The 16,379-nt window shown below is 35.8% G+C and overlaps 1 protein-coding gene across 1 annotated transcript in view; it reads right to left on the reverse strand.

The window, feature by feature from the left end:
* The window catches only part of EVC2 (EvC ciliary complex subunit 2), a gene marked incomplete at both ends in the record, with an annotated part of 62,153 nt that overhangs the window by 21,207 nt on the left and 24,567 nt on the right, over positions 1-16,379 (reverse strand). Inside the window, 4 exons of the mRNA XM_079534149.1 lie at positions 308-467; positions 5,878-6,053; positions 7,515-7,754; positions 10,338-10,662. Coding sequence (XP_079390275.1) covers positions 308-467; positions 5,878-6,053; positions 7,515-7,754; positions 10,338-10,662 — 901 coding nt within the window. The remainder of the gene's footprint in view (positions 1-307; positions 468-5,877; positions 6,054-7,514; positions 7,755-10,337; positions 10,663-16,379) is intronic.

Consider the following 16,379-nt stretch of genomic DNA (forward strand, 5'->3'; position numbering starts at 1 on the left):
CCAATCCCAAAAAGATAAAACTGTAACAATGCACAAGCAGACTAAGCAAATGGGCTTCATGAGTTTCTTCACTTACATTAATTTCGTTGCAGGCCTTTTTCTTTTTTTTTTTTTTATGAAAAGCTGTTAATTACTGAATAATAAACACAGTACAATACATGACCATACACAGCAAATAAAAGTGAACATTTATTTTCATCTCTGTTTTGGCTGACCTCCAACCTAAGAACTATGCCTTACTTTTCAGCACATTCAATTTTTCCTTCACGTTAAGCCCTGGAAAAATAAATCTACTGAAAATAATTACCTTTTGCAACATTTTCCACTTTCGTTTGGTAATGAGCTTCTGATGAAGCTTTTGCTTTTCTTGTTTTAAATCATGATCGAATTTTTGTTTAACAGAATTAATTTCAGCCTCAGCTCGGTCCAGCAGCATTTCCAAATGACTTTCACATAGATGACCCGCTCTGTAATAATAATGGTGTTTGAAACCTCTTACCCCCCAATTCTTATGAGCAAAAAAGATATTTAAAGCAATTAGTACAGTAATAAGGCTCCACAAAGCAGCCACAAAGAAAGATCTTTGTTTTTTTAGCAGTAACATAATTCTTAAATGGACAAGCAGATAACAGAAGGATAGCCCTAATTTCAAAGATGAATGCAGAATCAAGACAGTTTGTGAGGGCAGAGTATGAAGAAGGAATGGGAAGAAGGAAGAAAGGGAAGGCAAATGCAAAACCAATTACATATCATCTAGTAATGTAAGTAATATTCAAATGAGACATTTCAAACCTTATATATTATTCATAATATTTACATTTTTCATTTAATGCCACTGGGATGCAACTCTAGATGCCTTTTATATTTCCTTCTCATTAAAAGCAATTTTCTCTTTTAAGGATGTAATTTAATCAAATAAAAACACTTAGATTCAGCTTTCCTATTGCATTTAAAGAAGAAAAAGATTTCAAACAGTGAAATATAATACTATGACAGAGCAAACTCTCGGTCTTAGGCACACGGTTATTTCAAACTGAAGTTTAGATCTACCCGCAGTTGCTATCTAACACTAAAGACTAAGCAAAATACAAATAATAGTTTAATAGTTATAAAAATTCTCTTCCTATACACTCAAATCTAATTTCTAAAATTGTCTGCTGTCCTATTTACACTATTTACAATAGAAAATTCCCAAATCTTTCTCAAACAACAGAAGAATGGAAGAGCATCTTAACGCAGACTATCTTAAGTCAGGCCAGTCTGCTGGGCTGTTTATATTTTATATTAAGTTTATTTATAAAGTTTATATTAAGCACACTGGAGTTTTGAAGTGGTGCTGAAAAGGCCAAATGAAATTTTGAACAGAAAGCACCTCTTCCAAAGCTGAATCTGGATGTTGTCCAAACATTTCCTGGTTTAATTTCCAAATCCCCTCTTCCCATATCAATATTACATACAAAGCTTGGGTTCAATACAATTTTGAAAAATTTGGTATGTTGGTCTTTATATGTTGGTCTTTCAGGTCTCTGTTCCAGCATGATACCTAGCAGAATTAATAAGCTACAGTAATGGCTAAACATAGCAATCTACCACCACAACCTTCTCCATGTATGGGGTCTAATTCTGTTTTATTAGGATTTGTTCATACTGTTGCAGCCTTATTCTAACTAAGTAAAATCTTCAAACTATAAGCTAAAATAAGTGAAGGAGAATATAAAGTTTTAACTTGATTGCAGTAACTGCATTATAAACGTGGTGTCCAAATTCCACAACTCTCACCTCTCCAAGTAGAGCTCATGCATCTGCAGATATCTGAGCAAGCCACAAAATAACCCCCATGTACTGACTGTGCTGGAAAGAAACTTAGATCTGCATTCTCACAGCTATGTCAACTAGAGAATGCCTCCTTTTACAGAGGTTTCTTCCAGTGTCTACTGCATTTTTCTACTCCTCTGTAAGGAGGATTAAAACACCTCTCAGCAACTTGAGAGCAATTCATCAAACATTATTCTCATATATTTTGGCAAAGTCATTTTTGCCTTGAAAGTAAATAAAGTTCAGTGTTATGTCCAAGCAAATCATTATGGACCTAAGAGCACCAAGTTTCGTATCTGTATTTGATAGATCTCATGCTTCCTTTCTGATCAAGCCCAAGGCAAAAGATTATTGCATCAAAGGTAGATTTATTATGGTAAGATAATAACCAAGTATTATTCTTAACACCTTCAGCCTGTCTCACATTGAAGAAATAAACCCAGTCTTACTGCACCCAATTAAAATCCCTGTCCAGAGCAGTGGAAAGATCTGCAATAGAAAAAGATAGATGTGCTGGAATCATCCTGCAAATGAAAAATTTCAAAATAGACATGCTACATAGAATGACTGGAAGAAGATGATTTATCTTAGGATTAAAAAAAAAAAAAGAGTCTACATTATTGAAGTTCAGGTCTGTTGATTATTTAGAGATCCATACGCCTTTTTCTCAAACTGCATTTGATGATCTATTTATTTGGAATCTACTTAAAAATCCCACATAATAAAATAGTGGGCAGAACTCCTGCCATTTCAGAGGTCTATAGGAGTTTAAACGGTAACTTCTATTAATCAGTATTATGGTAGTTCCTAGGAGGCTCTGTCATTCCAAGAGAACTTCATTTCTAGTTCCATACAAATACAGAGTAAAAACAGTTGGTGTATTAGAAATGAAAGACACTCTGTTACCAAAGGACTGTGAACTGAAATACAAAACAAAAGGAGAGGAGAAAGACAGTGAAATAGTATAAGATTGTATGATATGCTTGGTCTCAGCATACCAGACATTGAAAAAATGTGCAGGCATGTGTTTAATGTTTTTGTACAAGGAGAATGTTAATGAAGGAGAATACTGGAGTAATGACAGAGAGGTTTACAGGAAGATTCATGCAAATGCAGTTAGCGTCTTGGAAGGTACAGAGATGCAGTGTGGGCTCACAAGAAGCACACATCATAGGTCAATTGGAAAAAAACCTTGACTTCTCTGTACAGAATGAAAGCCTAAAGGTTTACAGAAAAAATGTATAGTAAAAGCACTAAAAATAAAAAGTAGTAGATTGTATTAAATGTAATGGAGAACTGCCTAATGAAAGCTGTACCCCAGCAAAGAAATGTTTTATGGAGGCTGGAGAAGAAAGTCACTGAAGCAGAAGAGATCAATCAGAAAAGCTGTATATGGAGGCTGTCTCAAAACAGACTGTATGCAGAGAACCTGCATGATGATGTCCAGGTTACTGCACTTTAGCTATTTTAGGATTTTACCTGCCAAGCTGGCATACTACCAATAATAACTGAAGTAAATAATTCAAGGCTGTAAAAGCTTAACACAGAAAAGAGCTGTATGCAGAAAAGGCTGTAAGAAATCATGAAAAAGCTTTGTGCTGTTGCATTACTACTGGAGATATTCACTTTCCAGCAACTTCTTCCTGAAAGGTTCAGCAAGACACTGTGTGGAAAATTGCTTAGTTTATAATAAGGACCACGTAAATGAAGAATATTCAGAACAATACAAGATGCTTTGACTATCTTTGTAAGAAAAGATCAAAGCAACACCCTGCTTCAAAAAACACAATTCATAACGAATGCTTATAGATATTAAAATGTGAGGATTTTTGAGAACTAAGAAAACTTCTTTGAAAGTGCAGATATTTGCACAAGAACAATGCAATGTTACAGCTGCTGCAGTTCAAAAATATCAAGAGCTCTGCATCTCTGTGTATACTCAGAACAACACTGGGCTAAATACTTTCTCCGGTTGCCTTTTGACTCACTGACTCTGTAAGGGAAAACACAAAGAGCCCAGACACCTCTGAAAATGTATCATTAGTGTTGGAATTTTAAAATTTGTTTTCCTGCATTCCAACACTGCAACTCACAGGCTTGATTTCCAAACAGCACCAAGTACACGCAGCCAGTCCTATTAAAAATGATATTTTATTTAACTGCTATCTTTAGAAAGTTCAATTTAACAAACCTGGCTGTTTTATTTCATTTAAAATGTTCACAAATCTCCCTAGAATTCTTTTTTTTTTTTCTTTTTTTTTTTCTTTTTTTTTTTTTTATGCCTCTATTTCAGGCTACAAATAATCATTTTCACGTTTATTTTGAACTGCCTTGCTCTCTGATACATTTTATATATTCTATTATGGTCTCTACCCATACAACTTACTTGTTACATTTATTTCTGAATCTGTTAATTTGATATACATTTGTTTCTCAACTCAAGATAAACAGTTCTACATTTTAGAATTCCATTTGTAACTGTAAGTTTCAGGCCCAGTACCAAAGCTAAACACAACGAATCAAGATAGATCTGTATTTACATTTAGACAAGCAGTTGAAACAGTAGTACGAAAAATAAGACGATATTATGGACATAAATTTAAAGTAGCAGCTCCAAACTACTCTTGCTCAAATTTTAACTCCCAAATTTGTAAATATGCCTTAAATCAGTTTAGAGGTAAAAACTGAAATTCAATCCTGCCTAGCACAGATTATAACTTCCTCTGGGTTTATACTAGTATATTTCAGTTTGCTTGTAGGAAAAAAAAATAACTAGCAAAAAATTTAAATAACTACATTCTGTAATTTGTTCTTTAGAATGGAATTTGAATAAGAATCTGGGCAAAATTTGCTTGAATGGAATTTGTGACCCAGCAGATATGGGAAGTTACAGGAAAATAACTAGTTCTACACTCAAAAAGTGAGATGGGATTTATTCTCTACAAATGTCATCTAGAACTATGGATACATTTTCTTTTTCTGCCAGTCTGAGAAGTTTGGAAGGGGAGCACTACGGAATTATTTTTCATCTTGGAAATTATGCTTTAAGAGGGAAGAAGCTGTTGGCTTTTTGGAGGAAGGGTATTTTTTTTGTATGCGTGTACAATCATCCCTCCTATTATATTTCTGGGGATGAAATCCACTAGGCCTTACTAATACTACATGTCTTCTCTTCATTCTGTTGTTGATCTGTTTTCTGACTATTAAGCGCAGTAACAAGCATTGAACACTGAGTGGAACATATTTTTCGACTTGAGAAGTTCCAGTTGTTATTGCAATGATTTGATCCAAGGACGCAGTGGTTATACAGATAAGTTTCTCATTAAGGCCTTTCACATAATGACATCTGTGAAAACATCTCAGAACATTTCTTGCATAATACATTTCTGAAAAGAGGCACAAACTGATGGAAAGGAACTTTCTGTGGAAGATGTGCCTGAGTTCTATTTCCTATGCCAAGAGATTTATTTCTGTCTTAGAGCCACACAGCTGCAGATTTTAGCAAAATAGGCAAAGCAGTCTAAGCATATGGGAAGAACCACTCTCTGATCAACAAATCTTGAGGCTGAACTCAGCATGTCAGTAAACAGGAAGAGTAAGCAAAGGCTACATGAATTAAATAAGTTAATGTACCATCTCAACAGATGCAATCTTTTGGTTTTGGACAGACTTCCTGCTTTCTAATATTAAATTACTTTTAATGTAAGTCAACATCATGAAAGAAAATACACAAGGTAAAGTCTGATATATCTGTCCAGTGCTGACTCTTGCCACTGATGCCAAAAGGCTGGTGTTGCATTACCTATGTTAAACTTGCTCTCTGAATGCATGCCCCATATGATGCCAGTGAATAACACCAATACAGACATCTGAAACACACAAATTAAGATGCATACACAGGACCTGTAGCAGCAGTGCTGGATTGTTTTTCAGCCAATTGACACTGGTATCAGTTACAAAATATTAGAATAAACTCAACCCCCACACATATTTTTATTCACCTTTCTTGCTAGGAAACATAAACACCAAGATAGATACCAAAAAAACAACTGAGGCATTTACCTTTCCATCTTATTAATGAGATTCAATATCTGAGTTGCTGCTGCATTTATAAGAGCAGAGGCCTGAGAATCCCTTAACTGTATGTTTCTTATAAGATATTCCCTGTAAGCAAATCTTCTGTTCAGATGATACTTCTTGCTAGCTTGCAAAAAATCCATTAGCTCTTCAATGTCTCCCTACAGGAAAGAACGTGAACAAACATATCTAATTAGATATAATGTTAATTTCAACTAACACCTAAGGGTATCAGGTCAGACTTGCTCCTAAACAGAGAGAAGTTAAAAACTTTTTACAAGTGAAAAAAACAGTGAGCTCATACAAACTTAAGTCTGGAGATCATGTTGAATTATTAACATTATTTCATCAAAAGAAAATAACACAAAGAGCCTTTGGTATGAATACCTCTATTTTATGTGTACTCTCCTAAATTGACTTCAAAGACAAGTATACATCTCCTACATGTGTCCAGCACGGCATGGGAAAATCCACACTAGCTGTACACAGGCTGGCTCAGAAGTTTCTGCTTTCAACAGTTTGGAATAGGAAAGGCTTAAGTCTACAAGTGGCTGCAGTAGACACCAAAGGTGTGTACAGGATGGTTTCTAGCACACATTCAGGTATCTAAGACAAATTCTAATACTTAGGTCACCCACGTTCAAGTAGCAAAACAAACATCTTCAGGATTTCTTTCATTTGCCCTATCATTTATGGTTGCTTAGCTACCTTTTGGAGAAGTTTTTATAGCATGTATGTCTTTTAGTGACCCATGTGAGGCTTTTTTTGTACAAAGCATTGACAATGCACCTAGTTTTACAAGTGGACCTTATGTTTTAACACTTACTTTTCAGATATTGCTTTATAACCTCCAAAACCTCAATGTCTAGGATCCCGACACTCATTCGTCAAGAAACAGGCAGAAGAACAATTCCCAGAGTTTTTAGAATCCATAACACTAACTTCCAACACAAACAGTAAAAAGTCCTTCAAGGACACACACTATGCTGTTGCAATGTACCCTGACATTTCTGTCAGAAGCTGGGGGCCCCATTAACATCACCTAGGGCAGACTTGGAACCAGAAGTTTGCTGCACTAACACAAATCTGCTTACAGTCCACTCTGTGGAAAAGGGCTCAAGGACAGAACTCTACTAAGTCAGCTTTCAGGAGCTATGCACAGACCCAAAATACTGCAAAACTTCAGATTTGTATATCACAATCTCCCCATGCATAGTGTAGGTTTCAGCCTTATTTCTTCTGCATGACATAGGTGACCTCTTAGTCTTATTTTCCTTAAGCAGTAAAGACTAGCTTTAAAATCTTGGGCACTTTGAAAATATTACCAAGGAAAACAGAAGTCAAGTACTTAGCAAATAATATTGTAGCAAATACATCTAATTCACTGTTGCAGAAAAAGGCTGTGCAAATGCATTCATATACAGTTGTACAGATATCTAAACATACATAATAATGGTAATATACTTTTAAATGTTATTCCTATGAAAATTAGCTATAAAAGTGATAATATATTGGTAATACATTTTAGGCACAAGTGCATACGCTTCCTGAAATATTTTACAAAAGTTACTATGGGTTTGTATTCTGTCATCAGCTTAATAAGAGAACAGTTGTCCCATTACCTGTATTTTAGAGTAATCTTCCACTAATGATTTTGCTATTTCCAGTTTCAGTTCTCCCTTGAAAGTAGCATTTATTATCTGTGTAAAGAAGATGCTATGGAGCTCCTTTCTCTGGGAAACAGTCAGCTGTCTATAAGCCTTTGCAAAATACTCCTCCTGCTTTACCAGAAGGAACCTCTTCAGATGGTCCCGCTCCAGACTGTGAAGTCTATCCAGAAGACTTCTGTATTCTACAGCAGGCTGCAGAGAAGAGAATAATAAATAACTCTGAATAAATTCAGCATTCAAAATATCTTAAAGCACTGAAGTTAGTAGCTCGTATGTTTTTTATGCACACTCTGATTGCTATCATTTCAGGTTTGAAGAAGGCTAATACTGAATCTGTGCACACTTTCCATGTTTATCTGCTGGAATGATGGATTGTACAATAGTCAGTTTATAACCCAAATGATGCTTCCAAGGCATTATTAGAACTGAGAAGCATTCTTGAAGGTAAACCAACTTCATGAGATTCAACATATGAAATTAATTTCTTACATTCAGCAATGTTGAAATCATATTAAAATTGAGTAGACTTACATAAGTCAGAAAACACAGATATCTAAAAACATACAAATTAGAAAAAAAACTATTACATTGCAAATCTTTGGAAGTTTTGATTATCAGTGACCTACTTTATCTATCGGTTTCTACAAATTAATCCAATAGAGCCATTTTAGAGTTACAACAATGGAACAGAATTAAATGGTAATTAATTTAAAAGCTTCTTTGCAAGAAATACTTTCTCATAGCTCTCCAGTAAGATTTACGTATTTGCAGTTTTAATCACAGATGGCATGAACTCATTTTCGAATCAAAACATGCATGTCCCAAAGAGCAAAGGATACTTCTTATGTCAGCAGAGCTTTCAAATTGTTATGTGAGTCTTGTTCTGAATTTCATACTATTCATATTGACAAAACTATCCTCTGCACTGAGCCTCCCTAAGCTCACCCCTCATTCCCAAGCGATGCACTGTAGGCAATGAACAATTGATCAAAAAGGCAAGGAATATCCATTCTTTGTTTTGACCAAAAAGGATGAAGAAGCTTTTGCTGCAGCTGCTTGTCACCGCTGTCGCTCTGACGTCACCCACTGGCAGGAGTTCAAGTGTGAGACATCCCTAATTCTCCAGCATGTCCTCTTGGACCAAGTTCCATGGCAAGTAAAAAAAAAAACCAACCACATTCTTTCATACATTCTGCTGGGTTTTACCGTTCTCTTTCAAAAAGCATAACTACTGTCAGGATCTTAGGGGACTGAAAGTTGGGTAACAGAACATAAGTAGATCATAAATGCATAAGGACAAATGGTCTTAATTTTTTTAATGACAGCTACTGTTTGGGATTTCTAATATAAACAAGACTGAAAGAGCAGCAATGTATTTAGTGCAAATAAAATCTGCTGGACTGAATGCATGTTTAGTAAAAATTTGAACACTGAACTCTGAATAATCTGAAATCAAAGTTCTTCCAGAGCCTCAGCATGCTGAGGGTACTTCACCAGCAAACCCTCAGCAAAACACTTTTCTCTAATTTGTTATCACAAGTTGCTATTGAAGTCCTTCACAATTACAGGTATATGGTATGCAAACAGAAAAAAAAATCAAGTGTTTTTACAGAATGCCAAAAACTTAGGAAATGTCTATAATGACAGCAGACACAGGCATGTATAAAGGTCTAAGAGAATCTATTACTAGAAACAACTTATCCAAAGACAGCTGGAAATTCAGAAGCGCCACATCCAATACCCACACACCCACATGTGCTCCAGAACCAAAGCACCACTGGTAAATCACGAACTGTGCTATTTCTTCCCACCAAGTCATCCTCTTCAACTTGAGTTATGAACATAGACAAGCATGAAACATTAAACTTGAATATTTTAGCATTTTAAGGTTACAGAGGTGAAACATTCAGAAATTACCAGAATTCTCTCCAGACATGTGAATTAAAAAGGAAAAAAAAAAATAAATCAGTTTTACTGTAAAATATTTGAAAGAAGATGTAGAGGAACTGAGGATGATTTTGTATCAGGGACACTGAAATGGAGGTCAGATCACTTCAGCTCTACTTCCTGAAATGACCACCTATGAAATCCTAGGCATTAATACCCCTTCAGTCAGAAATCTCTGATCAAAAGTAACAGGCATAAGCACTAAGATTTTACTTATAGAGAACCCTAAACTTGTAAAGAATCATATTCATCTTAACATGATTTATCTCACTGTTACTGAGAGGCTATTTCCAAGAAAATTTCACTTCCTGCTCTGCTTTAAATATGGACTGCTCTGGTTGCCTTCGTTTGGTTTAGAAAAAAACAGTCCTTGGTGGAGTTGGCTAATGTATTTTCATTCTCTTCAAAATAAGAATATTGGAGAAATTTTATCTGTACTGTAGGTTTTATGATGCAGATAAGGCTTATGATTCTACTCCGAATGTGTAAAATACTTTCTTTCCTAGAATTTCTTTCCTAGAACTGCTGCAGTACAAAATAATAAATAATGAACTACTTTGCAAGGGTGAGCAACTATGCAAGCAAAAAATAAAGCAAGATAGTGGTGGCCTTTTGTTTTCAGGTGTCACAGATTCTCAAGATGATTTCATTTTCCTGGTAAAGCAAAACAGTTTCTTGCTAGTACCCACTCTCATTAAATCTGATCTTTTGAAAACAATTAATTTGCACAGTCCTCTAAGAGAACAACTCAGCCATCCTACTGCAAAAGAGAAACCATTTACATAAAACTACATCGTGCGAAGTTTCTTCACTCTGTACAAGACTTACCATTTCATTCACTTTTTTCATTAACTCTTCAGCCTCTTCATTTGCAGCTCTCTCCTTCTGGCGTTGAGTCTCCATCTTCTTCCTTGTTTCCAGATTACACTCAGCTGTTAAAGCCACAACCTTCCTTTCGTGCTCTTCCTGAAACTCTCTCTCCATTGTAAGGAACTGCTTTTTGAAAACTGAACTCATCCTCTTCTCCACGTGTGGAATGAGGCTGTGACTTAACACCATGTTCTTCATCATCATATCAATCACTTCTTTGCAGATCTGCATTTGATATGCCTCCAAATCAGTATCTGCCCGAGTCAGACTGGCAACTTCCAAGCTGTAGAGAAACCATCAAGACTGTTTCACATCTCATGAAATTGCTATCATAAAACAAGGATATCTAAATTCATTGAATGCTGTGTAAATGAAAATGGTAGCGAGAGAAGTGCAGGAATACATCACCATATGAGTTTACTGATCATGACAGTAATCATTTATTTAAAAGTAGAGTGAACTGACTTCTACTACATTAACTTCAATGAAAGATGTATATTCATACACTTCTGTTTTGGAGGAAGAAAAGGCAACCGTTTTCTTTGCAATGCAAAACATTCCCTCATTTTAAAAGAAAAAATAACAAACACCAAAACATTCCGCAAAAACAAAACTGAGAACGATAACAAAACTGTGCCAGTAAGCACACAATGTAGATGAAGTGAGCAACTGAATAGACTATAAATTGCCATCCATATTAATGCATTACTCTTTTGTATTCTCTGCAGGGTATAGGGAAAGGTTTGATTATGTGCTGATGTAAAAAAAAAAAAAAAAGTTGAAAAAGCTGATGTATCTCTTTCTATAAGAGTAATAAAGTTCTGGAAAAGACAGTTTAATTTTTGTGAAACAAAATGCCATAAATGCTATGTTACATATGAATACAGTCTCAATTATCTTTAGTGTTAATTAAACTGGAATGACAATTACTCTCATTTCATATAGGACTTATCTATGGTAATTTCTGTAGCTTTACCAATTCAAATAAGCAGGTATTTTTTGCCCTCGCATGCCAATTTAGATGAAAATACAGCTCTGTATGCTTCCATGTAGATTAAGAACCTTTTAAAAAAATCTACAAAATCTACAAAATACTTTTGAAAACCAAAAGCCATCCATTCTTTTTTTATTTGCAGTTAAGCTGAATTATTGTTTTTATTTGTTCTGCAGCCAAATGGTGCTCACAGCATGTCACAACCTTTTCTCATTGAAACGTGAAAGACTTCAATTCCTTTACTCTGTCACTAAAAGGCAATGCCTCACAGTTTCCCACTTTGATAGACAGCTTGTAACACAACATTAACCTCTTAACAACAAATGCAGACTTTCTTCCACCAAAGCTTGGAACAAAGGTTAAGCTACTCCTAATCTACCTCCTTACTGGTTTTATAGTCTTCTTCAGCAGTGATCCAAGTATGAAACCAAAACCGAACAGCACCAAAAAACTTTCAGTTATCTTACGGTTATATTTCCCTTACTTTTCCCACAGCATTTATTTCTTTTTACTGCAAGTCATTCCAGACTACACCTGACTGCGTTCTGAGTAAGATTTTCATCTGCTTAACAGGAGGAACTATGGTACCTGATTAACTCTGCTCCTCAAGATCCCAGTGCCAAAAGCAGGAGATATAGTTTACCTTATCACCCACTTGATGATAAGCAAGGCTTTTAAGATCATGATTACCTGCAAGTCTCACCTTCTACTTTCCTGACAGCATATTTATTAAGAATACAATGGAGCAGAAGAAGCAGATGAGTTGTTCCACCAATTTCGGGGTAATAACAAGAATAAAAAATAATTGTAAGCCACAGCTCTCATAGGTCACATCCTGGCATGCAGCAGTCACTTTTTAGTGACAGCTGAAGAAAGATTTTGTCTACAAAAATCTGAAATGTGCCTTGTACCTTATATGATGTGCTCTGCTTCTGATCAGCGTCCTACAAGCAGGCTGCAGGAGCAAATCAAGCCAACCACGTGCACCTTGCCTCAAGCTCTCACACCAATGAGAGGTGCATCTAGGTTTGAAGGTACCCTGATCCTTAGCAAGCTGCATCTTAGACATCAATAGGCAGTTCTTGGCATTAACCTACTTCTGAAAGTCTTTGACACAAGCAGTCAGCACAAAAAAAAGAATCCACAAGAATACAACGAATGCTTTCAGACATAAGTCCCCAAGGAGAACAATGCTTACAATCAACCACATTAAATGAGCAATGCTTTGTGTTACTCAGGAGAAAAAAATCATTACCTCACAGTCTGCATTCTTAGACCAAAATAGATTTAATAAGTTACTTTAAACACTCTGCACTCTTCAAGCAATTGATGCTTAAAAGGTCTTGCATCTCTTCCTGAGCGTATTCAACACAATAGAAACATGAAAGTCAGTGAAGCAGAGTTAGCAGATGTCAGCCCATTGATGAAAAAGATCAAAGCTTCTTCTGGGCAAAGTATGCAGAGAAAGAGTAAGGATAGGACAGAAGATAGGTGTACAAAAGGGGAGTGGAAAGGAAAAGTGAACAGACAGAAAATGAAGCTGCAAACAGCAAGTGTAAAGATTTTTAACTCACTTGAAGAGGAAGAAGATTTAAAGATCTGTCAGAAATATCTGGAAGGTGAAAATCCCATATGCCAAACACAGAGAAACAGAGAGAGAGAGTCCAATGTCTTCCACGGACCTAATAACAGAATACAGGAAAGCAACTAGTGTCAGGGAAGAAACAAGCATAGTTAATTAGAACAAAACAAATACGCACATAGGAAACCTCTAATTAACTATAAAATAATTGTGTCCTTAAGTTTTATTATTCAAATTAGAGGTCACAGAGGAAATTTTACAACAGGAGAATTAATAGCTTCTGAATGTAACAGTCCTAAAATGAACTAATGGCTTTTAGACACATTTTTAACATGAACATAAAGATAAGAAATTACTGTGATACAATTTTTTAATTCTAAAGGGGAGAGAATCATCAAGTGAACTTCCCTTTGGTGATATTTTTTCATCAAAACAAAAAAAGCCCCTCATCTATCATCTGCAAAAGGTATCCAGTTAGTAGCATGCACACTGCTACAGCATCCAGAGGAGACTGCAGCCCCTAGGCAGTGGGGTGGTAGCAAGGAAGGGGAAAGGAGGACAAGAAAGAAGTATTACCATCCATGGTGTCTTGTTATGCTTCAGAGAAGTGAAGAAGGACAGAGGGAAATCCTACATGTCAGATAAAGGAATCATATGACTGTGACTCAAAACACTATCTTCCTGTGCTGGCAAGCAAAGAAAACCAACTCAAGTGTAACAGGCATCAAAGGTACTCAGCTACAGATGTGGTTTGCTTCCTAAATCATCTATTTATTGAGTGATTAATAATACATCATTAACACATGTAGGTGTGATTTTTTTTCCTTCTTTTCTCCCTCTTTTTTTTTTTTTTTTAAATGTAAATTGAACAGGGGAATGCTTTTATTAAAAAAAAATCTTGACAGTACAGGAGATTTCCATCCCCCAGAGTTAGACTACGAAACACAGCAGTGCTTGTATTTCCCGGAATCCTAGCTTTAGAACTAGAAAGAAAGGAAAAGAGAAGAAAAAAAAATCATCCCCTAATGACCCTCTTGTACTTGAAATGGCACAGGAAATTGCGTAACAACAACAGATCAACTACTGACACTATTATTTCATTCATTTCTGTAAACATGTAATTGCTGTGACCCATTTGTGGTGACAATATTTGCTCCCTTCAGCCTCTCCCTCTGCATCTCACACTCTCCAGCTGTGTTGAGTTACATAAAATAATCTGAACAGTCATTTCATTTGGTAGCCATTTACCCAGGCTGCACTGTAATGCTGTGTAGACACAATGACAAGAGGTCTGAAAGGCCACCAACAGCTACAGAGTGCCCCAAGCTTCAGCCCTCTTCAGCTGGAGCAGGATGCATTGCCTGGCCCACATGCATCAGAAGATGCTCTGAGACACAGGTAGCTGTATTGGCCTGAACTGAAGGAGGTCATCATTGGTCCTGTGACCATCACCACACAGCTAAGCATGAATTTAGCACAGCTGAAATAGGAGCCTACAGAGAATACAGAATACCCTGTAAATAAATCAAATTGCTGAGAAAGGGATGCAATGATTAATCAAGGATGCTTTTGCATGGATGAATCACAGATTAAGTTTAGATTTCCAGAAAATGCCTAGATGCTGACAGAACAAAAACAGGATTCTCCTGATGCACAGGCAAAAAAAATAATTAAAGAAAAAAAGATAAATTGAGCTGAGAGATCATTGGTTCTTCAGAAAAAAATTGATTCAGGAAAAGTCTAAGCACTAAATTTGGTACCACTTTCCATCATCAAACATTTAAATGGCCATAGCAATATAAAGAGTACAGGTTCTTTAATTGATCAATTCAATTATTTCTTCACTTCCTCTGTCTTATGAGCTACTTTCTATTACCCATCAAGAGTTTGTGTTTCTCTGAGGGTTTCTGCATTTATCTCAGTTTATGCAATTGTCAAATTCGTAACAGCATTCAGAACAGAGAACTACAAGTAAAAAGTTTAGGGTTCCTTCCATCTATATGTACTTTATCTTTTACCCTGCCCACAGCAGGGAGGTGGAAACTAGATGATCCCCAAGGTCCTTTTCAACCCAGGCTTATGATTCTATGATCTTATTGCTTCTGTAATTGTTATTGCTCTAGTCCTGCATCACACACACTACACAAACATAGAGCATTATTATCTCCCCCTACATACTCTAAAATTTCTATCACACGTTTTGAAAGTTAGAAGTACAGAGATCTAGCTCCTTCATTTTGTTGTACTAACAATCTAATTATTTGTCCCAATTTTCTATGTAGGGATATTCAGGTCTAGCTACTATGACAACATGATTCTTACTTTTTATTTGAGTTTAGGTTTTAAAGAAATTACATTTAGAAAGAAAAGGTGAATTTCTAATACAATACTAAATTGTATTTGGCTTTTCCATCAAGACTCCCTGGAAACATTTTGATCCTGTTCTCTAGTACATTGGCCTCAATGCCCTCTATCATCAGAAAAAAAAAAGCTTCAATGCATACATATTACTTAGTGATCTGTCAAAATAACTGTCAGTATACACTGTGTATCAGCAGTCAAATTCAAGTTCAACTAGATATTCAGCTAGAATGCTGCCAAACTCAAGCAGGCATAGCATAGTATGAAATCAAGATGAAAAAGAAAAGCTGCAGTAATTGAAAGTCATTTTAAAGAAATAAAGTTGCCTTTAAAATAGCTGAGATTATAAGCATGGTCAGACTTCATCATGTTGGACACAAAACCAAATTGCTCAGCTATTTTTATGCTCTTCTCCAGAGGTACAATAGAAGAGACCTACAGCATTTTGGACCGTGATTTTCTAGCACTTACATAATCCTATATACAGACATATAGCTTCCTCTCATTAGCATTCATTGCCAGTGGGTCAATATTAAGAAATATACAGAGCAAGGAACCTACTGAGAACAAAAACCAAACTATTTTGCTGCATAATGTGCAGCAAGGAAATGACTTATTAAGACTAAACTCACAAAACAAATAAGAATCTTCCTTATGAAATACTGAAAGTATGTTTTGTTCTCTGGCCAATCCTCTTGACATCACAAACTGCCTGTACTCCAAAGAGGTCCCTGTCCATAAATATTGAACACATGTTCCTAATGTATTTGCTAAACAATTTGGCTCTGTTACTTTGTAAAATGCATTAATTATTAACACAGCTTCATACTGCAAAGACGACAAAAAAAATTCTGTGGCTCACACTTTCCTAAGTAGTTTTCTCATTTGTGTCTGGACAACAGAGCAAAACACCAGAATGATTCCAACCATGTTTACTATTCCAATGTAATTCAGAAAGAATATATCAACTATGTTGGCAAGTTTATATATAAAACACATAGAGAAAATGACACGAAGCTGTACCAATATGTGAATTATCAAACTAACATATGCTTGCTGAATA

This window comes from Tetrao urogallus, assembly GCF_951394365.1.
Source record: "Tetrao urogallus genome assembly, chromosome: 4".
Taxonomy (NCBI): domain Eukaryota; kingdom Metazoa; phylum Chordata; class Aves; order Galliformes; family Phasianidae; genus Tetrao; species Tetrao urogallus.